This window comes from Condylura cristata, unplaced genomic scaffold (genome assembly GCF_000260355.1).
Source record: "Condylura cristata isolate star-nosed mole 26May11 unplaced genomic scaffold, ConCri1.0 scaffold00003, whole genome shotgun sequence".
Lineage (NCBI taxonomy): Eukaryota > Metazoa > Chordata > Mammalia > Eulipotyphla > Talpidae > Condylura > Condylura cristata.
In genome coordinates, this window is record NW_004567104.1 from 10,480,349 (window position 1) to 10,499,952 (window position 19,604).

Below are 19,604 nucleotides of genomic sequence, written 5' to 3' on the forward strand. Positions count from 1 at the left end.
CTGGCTAGGCAGGAGAGGTCTGCTCTGCCATGTGGGTCAGTTCTCTGACTGAAATTGAACTCATGCAATGGTGGCTAGTGATAGCTGATAGTGTTGAGACTTTAACCCCTGTGCCACCAGGAAGCCTTTTATCTTGATATATAATTAATTTGATGATGAGTTATGAGTCAGGAAGTAAGAAACAGCCAGCATTTGTAGATTAACCTCAAAATGTCTTAGGCAGGCAGGTCTGTTGGGCTCTCCTCTCTGGATTAGAGTCAGCCTCAGATCTGCACAGAGATGAACTTGACAGAATATGAGGAACCCTCGGTGGGGCTGAAATGAAGGAGAAATGGGTGGGATGGGTCAAATGAGATCGAGAAGGGTCTTAGATGCATTAAAAACAAATCCAGTAGTTGGCATACTTGGATTACTTTAGTGTGACACGAATTATTACTAAATGCACATTTTAAAATACTCCTTCCAAATTGTATTTAATATTACACATGATTTTGTGGTTCCAACATTGAATTTTCAGATTGTCAGTCTGACCTTTTATTCTGAGATTATGTCCTTCCTATCAGCTTGGGGGGGGGGGTTTATTTCTATTTTAAAGTTGAAAATATGGCTTACTTACTAGTGGATAATAAGGTATTTTAAATCCCCTTTATTGACAAAATAAAGCTGGCCACATGTATTGGTCCTCCAATTTTAACTGGAATTCATATATGTAGAAACCAACACAGAAAAGACACATAAATCAGTTTTTAAACCTTCATTAGTCCAACCAATGCTCAGTGAGTCGCTGCTGTGTGCAAGAAGCACAGGAATCCTTCCTTTGACTCTAAGTGGTGGTCTATGTGATGGTATTTTTGGAGTTGGTAGGTTTGGAATGTGGGGTCCTTGGGTTCACTCTGGGAAAGGTTTCTCCAAAGCTCCATTTTCAGCAGAACCCGATGAAATTCTCCACCACGCAGAGACATGTTTGTTCCTTGATCCCCATATCTTCACCTTCAGGTGACATTCCCTGCAACAATTTGACATCTATGTGGGTGTTATGCCTCCTGATCTGGGCACTGAGGCCTAAGAGTCTTGGTTTCCATAACTTCATTAATGGCTTACACTAATCCCTGCTACCCTTACCTGGAGTGAAAATGTTCCCAACTTTGTAACGTTCCCTCCATTCTTTCCACCCCTACCCTCCATCATTCCTGTCACACATTGGGTTAAACCAATGAGGTTGCAACTCCACAGGCTCTGAGAGTGACAGTCTGGAAGAAGGGACAGAGTGGCAAGAGTATGGGCCCTGCACAGAACCTGTGACTCTTCTAATATAGAAGAATTTTCTTCTTACAGGGATTGTTTAATTCATTATTATATAGGGAAACCTTGGAGAAGTAAAATTCACCACAACAAACTCCTTTTCATGGTTGCCAAGTTCATATTTTAGAAATTAAAAAGACAAAATAGATAGCAGTCTAGGTTATAAGCAGAAATAAAATATCCCAGACACCAAGATAAGTGGAAGAAATTAACTAGACTCTAAAAAGACATTTATTAAGCAGTTGTTTGGTTAAAGACGCACAAAGAAAGGAAAACCCAGTGCCTAAAACTGTAAGATTGGTACTGAGAGCTACAGCAAACATTAACATTCCTTAAAAAGCCCCTTAAAATAAAAGAACCACAAACCAAAATATCAGTTACATCAATGACACAGTGTACTACACTAATCAAACAAGTAGTCAATTCTGTTCAGAACTAGAATACAGCAGGTATTAGTGAAGTAGAAGCTGGTGCTGTTCGGATATATTTATTTAAGCATGTCTCTTATCTTCAGTGCTAAAAGCAAAATAATAATAAATAAGTATTTTGTTGTTATTTGAGATGCTTAAATCAATGTAAATTTTACTATTCTTCCAAAGTAAATTCTGTGGGACTAGGAAACAGGGCAACAGTATTCTGAATAGAATATTTAAAAGTATATTGGGGGAACTTTCTAAACATTTACATGAGGCATGCTTTTTGAGGAGTTTAATGTCTTGCCAGAGTTGGGGATAATTAGTAATCACTGAGCGAAGGGATCATACCAAGTCATAGCATAAAACATTGGCTGGAATTTCAGTAAATATCTAGGCAGAGAAGGGTGTAGGCATAGCAGTTTGTTTTTTTTTAAATAAGGATGATAATAATTCTCTATCAAAATAGCTGCCACTGGCACCCTTCTTGTGATTTAATTCAAAAGGAAAAATACAAAAACCAGCCTCATCTAACTTTCTGCTCACTTACTTTTTGAACTGAGAGGGTGGCTGAGCATGAACACCACTGAATTCACTAGTGAATAAATATGTGACATGGGCTTGCTAGTGTTTGCCACCAGCACAACACTTTCTGTTGATTTTCACCAGCAGTTTATTTTCTGAGATTAAAAAAAATTTTGTTAACATCAGTCTCTAATCACCTACATAAGTTATAATTACATGATAACACTATAATTTAAATCACAAAGCATTAATAGGAGAATCATTAGCTAATGAGTTATGAATAACTTTCTTTTTAAATGACATTATTTACATTAGATACTGCCTTTCTGAAAGCAGAAAGCTCTATTCTATTTCCCATAGCCACTGTGACACGAAGTTATGGTATATTTAAGTATACAGGTCACATTTTAAAGATGTACATGCTGTTTTAAAAGATAAGAAAGTGTCTTAGGCACCAATCTTAGGCAAAAAATCTCACAGTTTGTGTTTTGCAATGTTAAATTCAAGTACATGGATGAATGAAACAGCAAAAAATTATAGCTAAAATTGTCAATGTAGAATAATTGCATATTGAAATGATTTCAGGGTCTTAATGAAAACTAAGAATTTTCAAATCAAACCTTATCAAAACAACCTTCATTGCAGTAAAAAATTGACTAAAAAATTATTTCCCAGGTCTGGTCAGTCTCTGAAGGTGTTCCTAAAGCACGTTGCCACAAAACTTTCAATTTCAAAATTTTGGTAATGAATATTTTCTTTAAAGCTATTATTTAAAAGTTCTCACTGATATAGCAGTTGCTTCCTATTAAAAAAAATTATTCAACCCTTGATTTTGTGAAACCTCATTGCTGGGTGACCAGAAAAGTAGAAACACAGTGAGATTAAATGCAATTGGTTCCTTTACTTTCCTTACATGAAGAATTCTGTGCGTATAATTACCATGAATAGACATACTAACTCCATCTAGAAGTCTGATGGCTCTCCATAGGAACCGCCCAACGATAAAACAATACAAGGAGATGAACATCCTGTGGGAGACCCTAGGGATGGGAGGTACAATTTCCTCCAGTGTCAACTGAAGATACCAATTACATAACTTAATGTTATTTGTTAGTTACCTACTTCAATATCCCCACACATGTGTTGATGAACTCATTAAGCATCCATTCCTTGGTTTATTAATCTAGAGACTTTAGAATATGCCAAGCACATACTAAATGTTTGTGAAATGGACTTTTAAAAGCAGCTTTCCTCAGTATAAGCTCCTCTTTTCCCTGAGTCTTAAACTGTTTTTTTTTTTTTTTGTATATGAGCATACAAAGAAGTTGTAAATAGTACAAAAGCAATGATACAAGAAGACAAATGAAAGATCAATACTTTCTCTAAAAATATTCTTAGTTCCCAGATTGACACCAGAGAAGGATGATGGTGGTCCTGGCTATGGAAACAATCCTCTGTGAGTTAGTCTAATACTACAAACCTGAACCCACAAGAAAGGAGGACCTTTCAAAAGGAAAGCGACCAACTAAAAATTAGTTTTGTTTTTCTCCAACAACAATCAACTGTGTGATAGATTTCAACCAATTTTGCTTGTTTTCTTGGAATTAGGATGTATTTTGTAGAATAAAACTCTTAATGTCTCAGGAAGTTGAAACTTCACTTCTTTGGGAACAGTGAAGCAATCACTTCTTTGGCATTACTGGATCATATTAAGGACAATAATAATGAATGACCTAGTTATTATCCCATGAGCTTGAATGGATTGGTATATTTTAAAAAAATTATTGATTCATTTCTAAGACTAAAATGAATAGTAAATTTTCTGAAGTTCTGTATTTAAATTGATAGTGAAATTACAGTGTCAGGAAGGATTTCAGAAATACTTCTGTATAGAAATCATTCTAATTATGTTCATGTTCACATTTTACTGAAATAGTCAATCAATTATCTTGGCATAATAATTTTTACTTTTGGTGGAGACAATCATGGTGGTAATTGCCCTAACTGTTCCCAATTAGTTCCACACACACACACACACACACACACACACACACACACACATAACGATTTATTTACTCATGCAGACAGAACTAGGGAACATGCCAGAGTTGCAGGGGCAGTGAGGCTTCACCAGAGGCAGAGTGAGGAGCAGAATAGGCAGATCAACGAAATACACTACTGAGGAGAGGTCTGCTGTGCCATGTGGATCACCTCCTGATCGAACTTACACTGAAGCAGCTGTGGCTTGCTTGCAGCGCTGCATCCTAACCTGTTGTGCCACCAGGGAGGGCAAGCTCCATATTTGAACAAATAACTTCAGGTAGGAATTACTTATATGACCCAGTATTGCACAGGACTATGAAGAAATAAATCACTTTGGGGAGCAATTTATTTAATATGCAAAGAGTTGACTATACAATATACCTGAAAACTTTAGATTTATAAACAAAATGTATACACTATTAGATATAATGTCTAATAATTCATAATTATGACTAAGAAGGAGATTAGAAATCAATAAAAGTAAGCACATCTATTAGATAAGCAGTAAGAACTAAGTAGCAAAACTAATGTGGAAAAGAATGTGACATAGTTACTTTTAAATAAATGGTGGTAAGTGTTTTAGAAGTTTGAAACAATAATAAGTGATAAAATTTAAGGGATATTGAAGTTTTCATCATTTGGAAAAGATTCTAGGTTAAATAAGTTCTATGTTAAATAATAACAGTGTTATTATAAATTATTCCGTTATTCACAAATCAAAACCTTTGATTATCTTAAATATCCTTGTTAAGCCAAATAAAGTACTGGTGATTCTCGATAATTTTGAGTTTCATTTTGTGCATATTAATGCATATAGTTCAACCTAATTTACAAATACATCTTAAATTTTACACCCATTTTCTTCCAAGCATGAAGAATGGGGCATTTAGGTGTGGTTTATTTCAGGGGATGAATACTTACTTTTAAATATTTTATAAGATTAACAATATTTTTACATACATTCTAGGCCTGCATTGTCTATCCAAAGTTAGCCACATTTGCCTGTTAAACACTTTAATGTGAGTATGGCAACTTGAAGAACTGCTATTTTTATTTTAATCAATTTCAAAATTTAAGAATTAAAGTAGCCTTGGGCCCTCCCTGGTGGCTCAACATGTTAAAGTGCAGCATTGTGAAGCTATTGGCAGCCATGACACACGTTCAATTCTGGGCCACAGAGGTGACACACATGGCATGTCAGACCTCTCCTGGCCTGTCCACTGTTCCTCTCGGCAATATATTTCACTAGCTCTGCCTATTCTGCTCCCCCCGCACCTCTGGCCTATCCCCCAGTTTTTTTAAAGAAAAAAAGGGGGAAAAAAGATTTAAAGCAGGTTTAGTTATTGTAAATATTTCATAAGCATAGATTTATAAACCTACTTTTCCACCTACAAATTTTAAAAACCTAAAATATTACTGATGCAAATTTAATGTCCAAATTAAGGTAGGCTGTAAATATAAAAGACATGTCAGATTCAAAGACACTGTAAGAAAATAATGAAAAGTTCTCATTTATAATTTTTATAAAGATTGCTTAAGTAATTTGCATTATATTTTTTGTAGGCAGCATTAATTGGGGGCCTTTATGAAAATTGCTAGTTTTTAAAAGACATGCTTTAAATTTTTTATTTTAATATCATCCTTTTAATCAAATTTTTCTATCATGATGTAAATTGGATGTAGAATTTACCAAGCACGTAGTATCCTAACTGCCCTCTCTGCATGTCCTCCTTTTTCAGACTTGCAAAGTCCTGACTAGCACCACCAGCAGAATCAGAATGCAAAATCATAGGCAATGAATATGCAGAAATAGTGTATGAGAGCACTGATGAGTGTGCAATCAAATCAAACTGCTCACACACAACAAATTCTATCCCATTCTTTCCCTCCAATTGTTTCCAGATCTATGTATCCCTAATTCCAAAATTAACCTTCAACTTTCTCCCAAGTTCTGCTGTGCTATGGCTTCTGGTTTAGAATAATAAGCAATGACTTTGCTCAGCGATGTGCTTGGTCATGTGTTAATACTAGATTCTGTCCAGGCCCGGGAACTTTCATCCTTCAGAGTGGAGAGCTTCCTTTGGGAGAAGGATTCAAATCCCATAAGCTTGAATACTGCTACCCGGTATTTCTTAGACATGATGTTGTACAGAATGGGGTTGATGGCAGCACTGAGGTAGAACAGGACAAAGGACACAAGGTTGCAGTATTGGCTGATCTGAGCGATCTCCAGGGATCCGGGTTCGAAGGATTTGGAAAACAGATACCTTCCTACATGGAAGGGCAGCCAGCAGAGGATGAAAGCAAACACCACTACAGCTGAAAGAACAATGGGAGAGAGGATGTCAGTTCCAGGAATGGCATAACAAATCACATTCTATTTTGAAGACATAGTCTTGTTTTGATTATGTATGGTATGACCACTGACTTCCAAAAATTCTTAGTTTCTATTCCTGCATAATCTGTTATTAAAAAAAAAAAAAAACTAAGTCTGCCTGGATCAATGTTTCAGCAATTTGTACTGAGCTTTCCAGTAATTTCTATTTTATAACTATTTGAACGATTTTTGTGGTTAGGAGGGCATATTTACTCAACTGACCAGACAGGTTATCAAAATAGACCATCTTATATATGGTTAGAAACAGCTAAACATAAATGAGAGAAAGTGGTCATTCTCGACTATACACTGAATTCTGTGAGGCATGGATTCTGAGGATATAATATAAACTCATCAAATTAAAAAACCTCAAGGAAGAGAACCTGAACACTGTTTTGCTTTGCTTTTCACACAGAGGGCTGAGGGCAGGATTAAGAACTACTAGAATAGATGATACTTTGTTACTGACAGTAGACAAAGGTAAGTTATAAAAGTTCATAAAACCAACTAGTTTTAATTATCATCCATCTAAGTCTTCATTGAGCCCATGCAAATAATTTTTGTAAGGCCTTGGAATTTCTAGCATAAGTTTTTAAAAATCAGAAACCAGAGGCTGAAGAACAGAAAATAATCCTTGACCACTTCATTTTTTCCCTGACAAAAGAAAATTAGAATTTGACAAAAGGTAACAGAAACATCAGTGAGGAAAATTAACTGTTTAAAAATAGCATTGAAGGAAATGCTTACACTTATTACACTTATTCTTAAAAGTAAGCTGCCCAGTAACAAGTGACTACATTAGTGATATGAATATTAATTAGAGTCCCCAGGAGGCCACAAGCAGGTTTACAATCTGTTAATCATGTGAGAATCACTGGTCTAGAAAATGAAAATTTCCGGCATTCTTTGAATAAACTGCTACAGGATACCAAGAATTATAAAATTACAAATACACAAATTATTCTGGAGTGGTTTCTAAGAAGCATTAAGTATGCAAATAAGTACAAAATATTAACCAAAATGTCCAGATGAAAAAAAACAAGGTATAGATTGTGATTGTTTAAAGTACACAGAATTAATATTTTGTTTGGTTGAGAACACATTTTGAATCATTCCACTTTTGCCAATTACACAGCTTAAAGAAGCTGAATCCATTCAATAAATACTCGGTATGATCCATTCCTGACACTGTACCCAGGTCTCTGAGGGCCCTTTGGGGAAAGGGACAGTAAGTCCTGCTAGCTTCTACCAAGGCTGTCAATGCAGTTTATTGCAGGTTATCCTTTCCTGCCCTGTCCTACCACACCCCACCCCACCCCATCCTAACCTACCCTACTTATACTTTCAGGAGTCAGGCAACCATGAAAACAGACTTTAGCACTTATTTGTCACTGGCTTCCTTACAAAACTGTACAAACAGTAGTGTAAGGATTATTGATGAGATGATTTGAAAAAAAATAATGCAAGACCACAATATTGAAAGGAATCACCCCTCAAATAATTATCACATGTAAGTTTGCTTAAATTTACCATTGACTTAAAAGAGATTTTTTATGAAATATCTCAGTTTTGAAGAAAAGTTTCCGGGCAGATGTAAAGTTCATTTTAGGCAAGTAAAAGGTGAGGCATCTTCCCATGAAAGAGAAAATGAAGCGATCATAAGAGACATGGAGAGACCAAAATAAAATAAGGGTAGTGGCGAAATGGGACAAGACATAAAGAAAGGAAGGCGGTAGGGAGGAGGGAGAAAGAGAGTTGGCAAGCAAAAAAGTTTAACAACAACAAAATAAGGGAAACACAACAGAGATAACAAGAGACCAACAAGAGAGCTTAAGACTGAAAAAGTAAGAATAATTGAGAGACATACAATGAAGCAGAAACAGAAAAACAGGACAAAGAGGTGTGGGAATTCAGGGAGAAGGGGAAAGGCAGAGAGAGAGAGAGAGACTGAGAGCGCACAGAAAACCCACCTAGCATTTTCACCGTTTGCTTGTGATTCTGGTCCCGAAGCGAGGTGCCCACAGCCGCCTCGCCGCGCCTCCTCCTCCACAGCTTCCTGCTGATGAGGCTGTAGAGCACAGTGAGGCAGAAAACAGGCAGGAAGAAGAAAACGCTGGACACCCAGACCATGACCGTAAGGAGTCCCGAGCGCACGGCGAATTCTGTGGCGCGGCACTCGTTGGTGTCCCGAGGGTCGGTGCCGTTCTCGTGCTCCACCCCGACCAGCACGAAAATGGGTCCCGCGCTGCAAAAGGCCACTGCCCAGATGACCAGGATGACCAGCTTCACCCGGCCTTTGGTGACGACTACCTTGGCGCGTAGCGGAAAGCAGATGGCAAAGTAGCGCTCGACGCTCAGCGCAGTGATTGTGAGCACAGTGGCGTAGGTGCAGCTCTCGCTAACAAACTGGAAGAGTTTGCAGAGCAGGTCGCCGAAGTTCCAGGGCCGGTACTGCCAGAGGCGGACGAGATCTAGGGGCATGCAGAGGAAGATGAGTAGGTCGGAGAAGGCCATGCTGGATAGGTAGAGGTTGGTGGTGGTGCGCAGTTCGCGGAAGCGCGACACCACTAGCATCGTGAGCAGGTTGCCGGCGATGCCCACCACGAAGAGCGCCACACAGGTGGCGGTGACGCCGGCCAGCAGCGGCGCGGGGAAGAGCGGCAGCAGCTCCTCCGAGAGCGAGTCGTTCTCTGGGGAAGCGTCCCAACCCAGACCCGGCAGTGTAAGGTTGGGGCCAGGCTCTTCGCTCGGCGTCGCATTCCACATGTTGCCGGCTCTGCTTAACCAATTGTGAGATGCGACTGCACTGAAAGGTTGATCTCGGCTGGTCTGGGAGAAGGTTCTTTTTGGCGCGAGAGAGGAAGAGGACGCGAGTGCAGGGAGGATGCTAGGAGAGGGAAGAGGGAAGCGAGAGGCAGAAACCGAGGGTGAAGGTGAGATTGAGAGCCTGGGGTGGGCGGAAGGAAAGGGAGGAGAGGAGAGGGAAGAATGGAGACATACACACACACACTGGTGGTGAGGACAGAGAGTGACCCATTGCTCTTTTTAGCACCTCCCCTTTCCGCCACCCTCTTTAGTTATGTCCTTTTCCCTAACCCAGTCTCTGGCCGACCCCGCCCCCCTCCCGCCCCTACAACTAACTACCTGTCGCCGGCTGCCTCCACCTACCTACTTAGTCCTCGCGTTCAGCTCTAGTAGCACCTAGCAGTTTCCGAAGCGTCTTGACGTGTTGGGTCTATAGAAACTGGCACTGCGAAGCGTGACAGCTAGGAGCTCTCTCCTCGGTCTCTTTGGGACTGACTTGCATGGCCCAGAAGGGCAGGTCACACCGGGAATGGTGGCAGGCGTGGTGGGAGGGGCAGGAAGAATGCCCTCAGCTGCGTGGGCCTACGTGTTTCTTCCACAAGGGGTAGAGCTCACTCTACACTTAGACACGCGTGACCACTTGTCCGTGGTCACACAGAGAGCTGGGAGCTCAAGTTCTTAGCTTGAATCTCCCAATTAGTTTGTACTTCTGAGCGTGAAAGTACAAGATGTGTGAATAAAATCTGTTTGAATGCCAGCCCTTTTAAATTCTTCAACTAGGTGAGGAAAGCTCTGTGACAGATTGTTTTTGCCTGATACAAACCTTGGGGGAGGTGAGAGGCAAAAGGACATGAGAATGAGTTGGAGAAGGGTGGATACAGCAAGGAGGATGAACAGAAGTTAAAGCAGGAGGCTCAGAGTGTGTAATAAGCATTTTTGAGAAACAGGACAGAAAGATTAGTCACTGGAATAGTTGTGTTCACTTGAGCAAGGTCACCAACCTTTTTATTTTAAATTGCGAGGATGTTATGATCACTGGAGTGGATATCAAATGTCGGGCAGAGTTGACGCTCAATAAATAAATGAGGGCAGCTTTGCTCTTATTGTGTGGCTGATGAGGGCAAGAGCTGCTGCGCCCGGTAGAAATGGATGGGAAGCCGCCCCTGCGCTGAAGAGGTGGCTCCCCTGGACTGGACTTGCAGGGTGTGCAGCCAGGGGTCAGGAATCCTCCATGACCCGAGAGTAGCTGCTATCTGTAAACTGACCCACCTTCTAACCAGCCAACCTGGTGAACGCCCGGCTAGTGTTCAGCACCGCGGCCAGCTCCCGGCCCCTCCCACAGCTCACCACAGATCTCAGGATTTTCTGCCTTGTGGCCCTTTTCTCACTCTTGTGCCTTAGTCCCTCGCGCATAAATTCTTTGCCTGACCGACTGGTATTCAGCGTTTACGTGACCACTTCTATTAGCCCCCGTCTATTAGGTCCTAAAACAAATGAGTATCCATTCGCGTGTGTGTGTGAGAGAGAGAGAAAGGAAGAGGGAGGGACGAAGCGAGGGAGGAAGGAGCCTCTAGCCCCTCCACCCACGCATTTCGCATTTTAGTGCATTTGTGCCTGCCTTTGACAAATGGTTTGTTTACATCATCTCTACTGTCTAAATTGTTAATGCTTAAAAGTCCACAAGACTTAGGTCTAAGTGTATTCAAACATGCATGAAAGATTCCACACCATGCATGAAAGATTCCACACACAGTGAGACTGCATTAAAAAAAAATTTTTTTTTGATACAACCAACCTACAGTAGGTAACCTCTGGTATTTTGTAGATGTCAGACTAAAATTATTTAATTTATTTTTCTCAATCCAGTTTAAAAAATGACAGGTAACATGAATTACCATATTTTAAAATTAATTATTTGACATTAACAATTCCCACCTTACAATGTCAGTGGACTTGTCTAGATAGACTTTTACGGGGAGAAAACATATTGGGATAAGTAAAATACTCTATAAAGTTATTGTTTAATAATAAGAACCAGTAAAAGATTGTGAAATTTATTTTTAGTCAAATCAGTGCTAAAGAAATGGCAGAAAAATGGAAAAATCTTTTTAAAAAATCTATACAAATATGGCATGTTTATTAAAACATAGTCAGATATTTAACTGCATTCAAGAATTTTTGAAATTATAAATATATCTGTATCATGTGATGAAGAAATGGGCATTGAAAGAGCCCATTCACAATATATATTATATCATAAGTATAATAGAAACTAACTGTAAATAATAACAAAATAAATAAGACCCAAACAAGTCCTATATTTATAGACTTAGATTCTAGAGAGGAAAGTGTAATTAACACTTCCAGTATAGTTTGATAAGTGCATTTAAAGAGGCATGTAGAGTGAGTTCTTTTAAAATATGAAGAAACAAAGACCTGCAGACATTTTAGGGAAGGCTTCTCTGAGAAAGTAGCGTCTGAGCAGCAATTTGAAAGTTGAATGCTGCCAAGTGGTGCATACCTGCTCAGTTGTTCAGAAAAGGGACACAAGAACACACCGGAGGGCAAGAGCCCAGTGTGGCTTATCCTGTGAGTTATGAATCCATGAATTTTTAAAATATTGGCAATGGTTACTAGTCAGTTATGGTTACTTTTTGATGTTCAAGTTATTCTCTTTTTGGTCAATAGGATCACTTTCAAGTTGACTTATATAGCCTTGTGAACATGATAGACTTAGACGCTGAGAACTTTCCCTGCTTTGTGAAGAATAAGATTCTCCTAACTCATTTTACAAATTTCCTGCTCTAGAGCTGAGAACAGCCATTTCTTGTAAAATTTCTGGTAACTTCTAATGGGTAAAGCCTTTAAGAGAACTGAATTTGGACAGAAGGAGGTAGTTATTGCCCCTGGAGCATAATGAACTAGGCCCTTTCTGGGAAAGAGATAGAATATATAATATTCCCTAAAAATCATGACATCTTGATGATATAGTAGATTAATCAGATGCACCCTAAGCAAAGTTACCAGAATTAACATCACCAATGTGATATCCTGAAGGACATAATGATATGTTTAATATAGTAATTCAGGGAGTAATTGCAGAACATCAATCTAACCATAAGGAAAAAATCAGACAAATTCAAAATAAATAATACTCAATTAAAAATTTTTCTCCAAAAAAAAACCTGTCAATGTTATATAAGAAAGACTGAAAAATGTTCCAGAATAAAGGACACCAAAGGAACATAAAAGCTAAATGCAACTGCTGGTTCTAAACTGGATTCTATATTAAAGGGAAGAAATTGTTATAAAGATATTATTGGGTCAATTGACAGATTTAAAATATGAATTATAGATTAATGTATTGGCTCAATATTATATTTATTGACCTTAACTTCTGTACGAAAGAATATTCATACTTTATAAATACAGATCCATGATTTAGACAACTATTTCAGAAAAATAAATGTGTGTGTGTATAAACACAACTAATGGTAACACAAGTGAGGCAAAATGTTAATGGATGAATCTTGGAAAAGGATAAAATGACTTTGTATTATTCTTTCAATATTTAAATTTGAGATCATTCCCATATAAAAAGTTAAGGAGCTGGGCCTTCCTGGTGGCTCATAGGATAAAGTTTCAGCACTATCAAACTATGGCCAGTCACTGCAGCGTAAGTTCTTTCAGATCCCAGCCAGGAGTCTGACCCACAAGACAGCAGACCCTTTGTCTCACCTGTTGCTTCCCTCAGCAGTGTATTTCAGTAGATCTCCCTGTTCAGCACCCCACTTTCTCTCTGGTGAATCCTTTCAGATCCCCCCCCCACCTCTGGCCTATACCCCAGTTCTTGTATGAATGAATGAATGAATGAATAAATAAATAGATCTTTAAAAAAATAAAAAGTTAACATGCTAAAAGTTCATACAGATATTTTCAATTTAACTTCCATTATCGACTTAATCAATTACATTTATATTTACACCAAACATCTTGGTTTCTAGCAACACAAATAGGTTTGTGTTTAATAACACCAGCATTACAACTATAGTAAATTTGATAAGTGAATGGGATTTTCTTTATCTTTAAAATTCATATCACTAGGTTTGTAAATGACCTTAATTATTTTCTTTATGTGGTTATGATTCCAATTTGATATATGGTTAGGTTCATTTGCTTCAGTTCCTTTCAAATGTAGGAATTATCTTTAAATTTGAATTTTTATATTTGATAATATGTCATATATATAGCTTAACAGTCAAAACATTAAATCAAAACATGATTTTAAATTTAAAAGTTTAAACCAAACAATATTCAGGAAAATGTTAATCTTTTTTTCATATTTTCCAATAGACACCATTAAAAAAAGGTTTGCCTGCCCAGTATGTGTATATATGTGTATATTTGCCAAATTGTGTCCCACATAGAGGTAATATACTATACACAGCTTGATTTTTTTAAACTTAATGTTGTACCCTGGAATTCTCTAATATAATTTTTAAAAAATTATTTATGCATACAAAACTGGGGTACAGGCCAGAGGGTGGTGAGAGGATTCACCAGAGACAGAACAGGGAGCAGAACAGGCCAACTGATGAAGTACACTGCTAAAGGGAGCAGCAGGTGGGTCAGGAGAGGTCGGGGGCACCATGTGGATCACCTCTGGCGCAGGGACTGAACTCATGCTGAAGTGGCTTTAGCTTCTTAATGCTGTGCTTTAACCTGCTGCACCACCAGGGAGGGCCCAATATCAATTTTTTAAAAATATTTTTATAATACTCTGTTTTTTGAGAAAATTACAGTTTTCCATCAAGGAGATTTACCTTAGTTTCATTTAATAAAATTTTCATTGATGAATAGTTATTTCTATTTTTTAAATTTAAAGTTATAAGTTAATGCCATTGAAGGAATGGAGGAAGTAATGCAGGCCTGAGCAAAACTAGCCCAGGCAAGCAGCACCCACCACCACCACCCCCTCCTAGAATGCAGGATAGGTTGAAGAGGGACAATGTATATTTAAATTGATTGGATAATGGGAATGGTGTGGCTCAGGATGATTGGATCTGAGGCACCAGGAAATGAGACATCTATTCCTGGAAACCTGTCCTTGGGTGGCTGAACTGTGACCCAGGCTGTGACGTCTATTAATCTTTGAATCCGTTTGCTAAGTTGAATTTGCGCGGGCTCTGACGTATGTAATGGCCAACAAGGCCAATACATTCCCTGACATTCCTTTGGTCGAGGTCTTGCCTGAACCCTGCGTGTCTGGCAGGGAACGGCTTGACCCTAGCTAGCAAGCCCAATAAACTCCACTTTGCGAATTGCATTCTTGTGTGATGCTCTGTCTTTCGCAGTGATCGAGTTCTTGGACCCTAACACCATTTAAGTCATTTTATATATCTACAAGTATATTATAAAATCATATGAAAATAAAATTGCAACTTAGATAAAGAAGAAACGGCATACGATAAAATAGAATTCATTCAATTGTACAAATGATGAAGGGATGAGGAATCAATATTAGTGTCTGAATGTCCAAAATATATAGAAATTTAGTATAAAAATACCAGGGTTAGGCCCTCCCTTGTGGCTCAGAGGGTTAAAGCACAGCACTAAGAAGCGTAAGCCATTTCCGCATGAGTTCAATTCCTGCCTGCTCCGGAGGTGACCACATGGCGCGGCAGACCTCTCCTGACCGGCCAGCTGCTCCCCTCAGCAGTGTGCTTCATTGATCTGCCTGTTCTGCTCCCCACTCTGTGTCTGGTGAAGCCTCTCACCGCCCCTGAGCCTCTGGGCTGTACACCAGTTCTGTATGCACAAATAAATAAACTTTAAAAAAAATAGCAATTTTAACATTACATTACATTCTTAGAAGTGGGATTGTTGAATTTAAGAGTAAAAGAATCTGCAATTCTATTTTAATATTGATGCATTTCTCTTCCTGGGATCATATGAAACTGTATCTCCATTACCAATGAATGTGCTTTTCTTTTATCTATTGATGTAATGTTGGCTTAAAACACTGTATATGATTTAGAGAAATAGGTTCATACCTCCTCAGATGTATATTAGATACAATGTTACCCCACCATCCAAGGGTGATCCTACTTTGCTCAGCTCCTTCCCTCTATTTCCATCCACACTTCCTCCCTTTCTAGTAATCTCCAATCTGTAGGACTATTTCTTTTGGTTTACTTTTGTCAATTCCTTTATTTTTTCCCCCTCAAATATTTCACAAGTGAAATCACCCAGCTTTTGTCTTTCTCCTTCTGACTTATTTCACTTAGCACAACCCCCTCCAATTCATGTGTGGCCAGTGCTAAGAATTCATCTATTTTTTTTTGTAATAATATTTTTATTTATTTATTCATTCATACAGAACTGGGGTACAGGCCAGAGATGCAGAGAGTGAGAGGATTCACCAGAGACAGACTGGGGAGCAGAACAGGCAGATCGACGAAGTACACTGCTGAGGGGAGCAGCGGGTGGGTCAGGAGAGGTCTGCCACGCCATGTGGTCACCTCTGGGGCAGGTGGGGAATCGAACTCATGCGGAAGTGGCTTTAGCTTCTTAGTGCTGTGCTTTAACCCGCTGCGCCACAAGGGAGGGCTGAATTCATCTATTTTTATAGCTGACTAGTATCCCTTGTGTATAAACCGTATCTTAATTCACTGCTCTGTCACTGGGGATTTAGGGTGTTCCCATAACTTGGCATTATAAGTAGTGCTGCAATGAAGTAGGAGTGCATATATCCTTTCAGATTCTTTGGGGAGATACCTAGGAGTGGAACTGCAGGATCATACGCTGTATCTATTTTAATTTCATTTATTTTTTGCTTATGATTTATTTATTTATTTATCTATCTATTTATTTATGCATACAAGAACTAGGGGTATAGACTAGAGGTGCAGGTTGTGAGAGGATTCACCAGAGGAAGAGTGGGGAACAGAATAGGCAGATCTACTGAAATACACTCCTGAGGAGAGCAATGAGAGAGAGAGGAATGATCTGCTGCACCATGTGGTTTGGTTTCTAGCCAGATCGGGGATTGAACTCCTACTGCAGTGGCTGTGGATAGCTTCATAGTGCTGCACCTTAACCCCTTGTGCCACCAGGGAGGCCTTACATCTATTTTTTTTTTGAAGAATTTCCATAGCATCTTCCATAGAGGACAGACCAGTCTACAGTTCCACCTACTGTATGAAGGTTCCTTTTTCTACACACTTTTGCCAACATTTGTAGGTCTTTTTTAAACATTTCTCTCTCTTTTATATGTATTTTTGATTGAACGACCATTGTCTGACATTTCTGTTCACTTTTTCATAAGAATTTCCCCTCTTAGCTGTGGTCATCATAGTTCTCCCACTGTTAAGGGGAAGGATGTCCTGACGGAACTCTGCAGTTTTGTGGACTCCACCCCCTACTTCAGCTTTCTGGACTCGACTCCCCTACTCCAGTGACTGGAAACTACAACTCCCAGCAGTACCAAGAAGAGAACTGTGAAGACCCAAGGGCAGAGCTAAACAGGCATTCTGGGACTTTGGGGGATAAATAGGGAGCCATTTTTCCAACAGCTCTCTTTTTCTCCAGCAACGGCTCTCAGCACGGTGGTACTGGGGGCTATCAGTTAGTTTATTACCAGAGCTCCAAGTCTGCAGAGGAGGTAAGATATTCCAGCTACCTTGTATCTCTCTCTTTCCCTGGGTTGTTCCTTTTCCTTTCCCCTTTTGTAAATAAACCCATTATTAACCCTTTTGTATGTGCCTACAGTACAATTAAATTTTAAGCGTGGGGGTGAGGACCCACAGACAGACAGTCCAGTTCACACTGGGGTACCCTGTAACACCACCACCGAATTACCCATAATCTTCCACCATGGTCTGTTGTGCTCACCCAAGGGTGATATCAAAGTTGCTTCATGGCTCAAAATTATTGCTAGAGATAAAGTCATACAATTGACTAACTACTACAAGCATCCCTTAGTAGGACTTAAGGACAGTGTTGTCAAGCTATTGCCAGCCATTGTAGCACTAGTTAGATCCCTGGCTCACCAGGGAGCTGGCTCACGTGGTGCAGCAGACCTCTCCTATCTTGTCCGCTGCTCCTCTCAGCAGTGTATTTTTATACATCTGTCTGTTTGTCTCCTCACACTGTCTCTGGTGAGTCATCTCACCCTCATCACCCCTCCCCCACCTCTGACCTACAACCTGGTTCTTCTATATATAAATAATTAAATCTTAAAAAAACAAAAACAAAAACAAAACAAGTGAGTACTAAGCTAAAAGAAGCAAAAGCAAAAGGGAAAATATCACAATGGCCAAAACCATCTGGAAGGGATACTGGGAAATATATTTTATAACAGGACACACTATCATTTCAGAGTCTTAGATTTGAGAAACCAATTTGCAATCTATACTATATTTCCCAGTCAGATTGTAAGTGATTTGAGAGTCTCATTTAGAACCTCTTAAACTCTGATTTCTCTTAGAAGAAAAACTGCTCACACAGAAAAGGTGGCCTTAAGGAGAACATGGCAGCTCGGGGGCAGAGGAGACTGAAGAACATGTGGGCACAGGGACAGCAGGTGGTTAGGTGTGGGCTGTCAGGGTTGTGGGAACTCCTTCGGAATATAGAAAGCAGCAGTCACAGTTGAGAAATGGCAGGGGGAGGGGTGATTGGTGGCTGGAGGAAGCTCAAGTACAAAATAGTTTTCTAGGAAAGTGGGAAGGTAAACACCTGAGGGTAATAACATCTGATTGCTGGGCAGCCATAAGGACCCACTTGAGGTTAATGATCATGAATTTAAAATGACACCAGTCAATATGGCTCCTCTATTTTTCCTCCTCTGCGTTCAGCTACACTGTTACAGAAATGAGGCAGAGGGAAATTTCAATTTAACCAGAGTTAGGATTTTGCTATGACCCTTTGAGAAGGCATAATGGGAACAAAGATGAGGAGGACTTCATTTGAATTATTGACCATTGAGTTAAAGCTGAAGGATGAAAGAGAAAACAAGATGAGGATGAGGAACTAAGAAAAGGTAGTTAAAGCAATGATTCCTTAGTTAATGGTGTTTCCTAGTATACTGCTTGGAATAATCTTTTCCAATTCATTGTACTTCATGCTCTTTTGGTCTTTTTTTTTTTTTAAGATTTATTTATTCATACAGAACTAGGGTACAGGCTAAAGATGCGGAGGATGAGAGGATTCACCGGAGACAGAGTGGGGAGCAGAACAGGCAGACTGATGAAGTACACTGCTGAGGGGAGCAGCGGGCGGGTCAGGAGAGGTCTGCCACGCCATGTGGTCACCTCCGGGGCAGGCGGGAATCGAACTCATGCAGAAGTGGCTTAAGCTTCTTAGTGCAGTGCTTTAACCTGCTGCACCACCAGGGAGGGCCTCTTTTGGCTTTTTAATTAAAGTCCTTAAGTTTTGAAAAATTTTATGGAATTTTTTTTTGTTTGTTTACCTCCCCCTTCACTTTATTTTCCTATTTGAGACTCTTGTTATTCATATATTGGATATCCTGACAGAGGTCTTGCCCCCCACCTTTCTACTTTCTATGCTTATTTCAAGAGTTTTCTAGTAATATTAATTTTACCTTTGAAATACCCTTTTCAGAATCCTTACATTGCCCATACCCTCTTTTGTATACCTAAACTCTTTCTCACACCTGATTCTTCCTAACTGCTTTACATAAAGTCAACATTCCTTTATTGGAAAAAAAAAAAAACACAAAACAAAAACTATGTTCCTTTGTTCTAACTACATCAATTTTACCATTCTTTTTCTCTTTCTTCTCATTATAAAACTTACTAGAACTTTAGCTCATTTTAATCTTGTCTCTGTGTACAACCCTAGAGCAAACCAACTTTTGCTTCAAGTCATTAATTGCTAAATTTCTTCCAGTCTTCATCTTATCTGTTTCTCAGCAGTATTTCAACACTATAGACCATGTCTTCTCCATGAAACATTCCTCTTGACTTTTGTCACACAGCACTGTTCTATTTTCAACTTACTTGAGTAGTCCTCATTCTACTTTTAAAGGCTTATTTCTCTCTAACCTTTAAATGTTAGAGTTTCTTAAAATTCAGCCTGTACTTTATAAACCTCTATCTATGTGATAACCACTCTCATTT

The 19,604-nt window shown here is 39.2% G+C and overlaps 1 protein-coding gene across 1 annotated transcript; it reads right to left on the minus strand.

Annotated features, from left to right (window-relative positions):
* Positions 1 to 6,272: 6,272 nt before the first annotated feature.
* GHSR (growth hormone secretagogue receptor) lies at positions 6,273 to 9,463 on the minus strand. Its single transcript, XM_004674966.1, has 2 exons — positions 8,631 to 9,463; positions 6,273 to 6,602 (listed from the first exon to the last, which is right to left on the minus strand). Exons 1-2 carry the CDS (start codon positions 9,424 to 9,426, stop codon positions 6,298 to 6,300), a joined length of 1,101 nt encoding a protein of 366 aa, XP_004675023.1. The 5' UTR covers positions 9,427 to 9,463; the 3' UTR covers positions 6,273 to 6,297.
* Between the last annotated feature and the right edge of the window lie 10,141 nt (positions 9,464 to 19,604).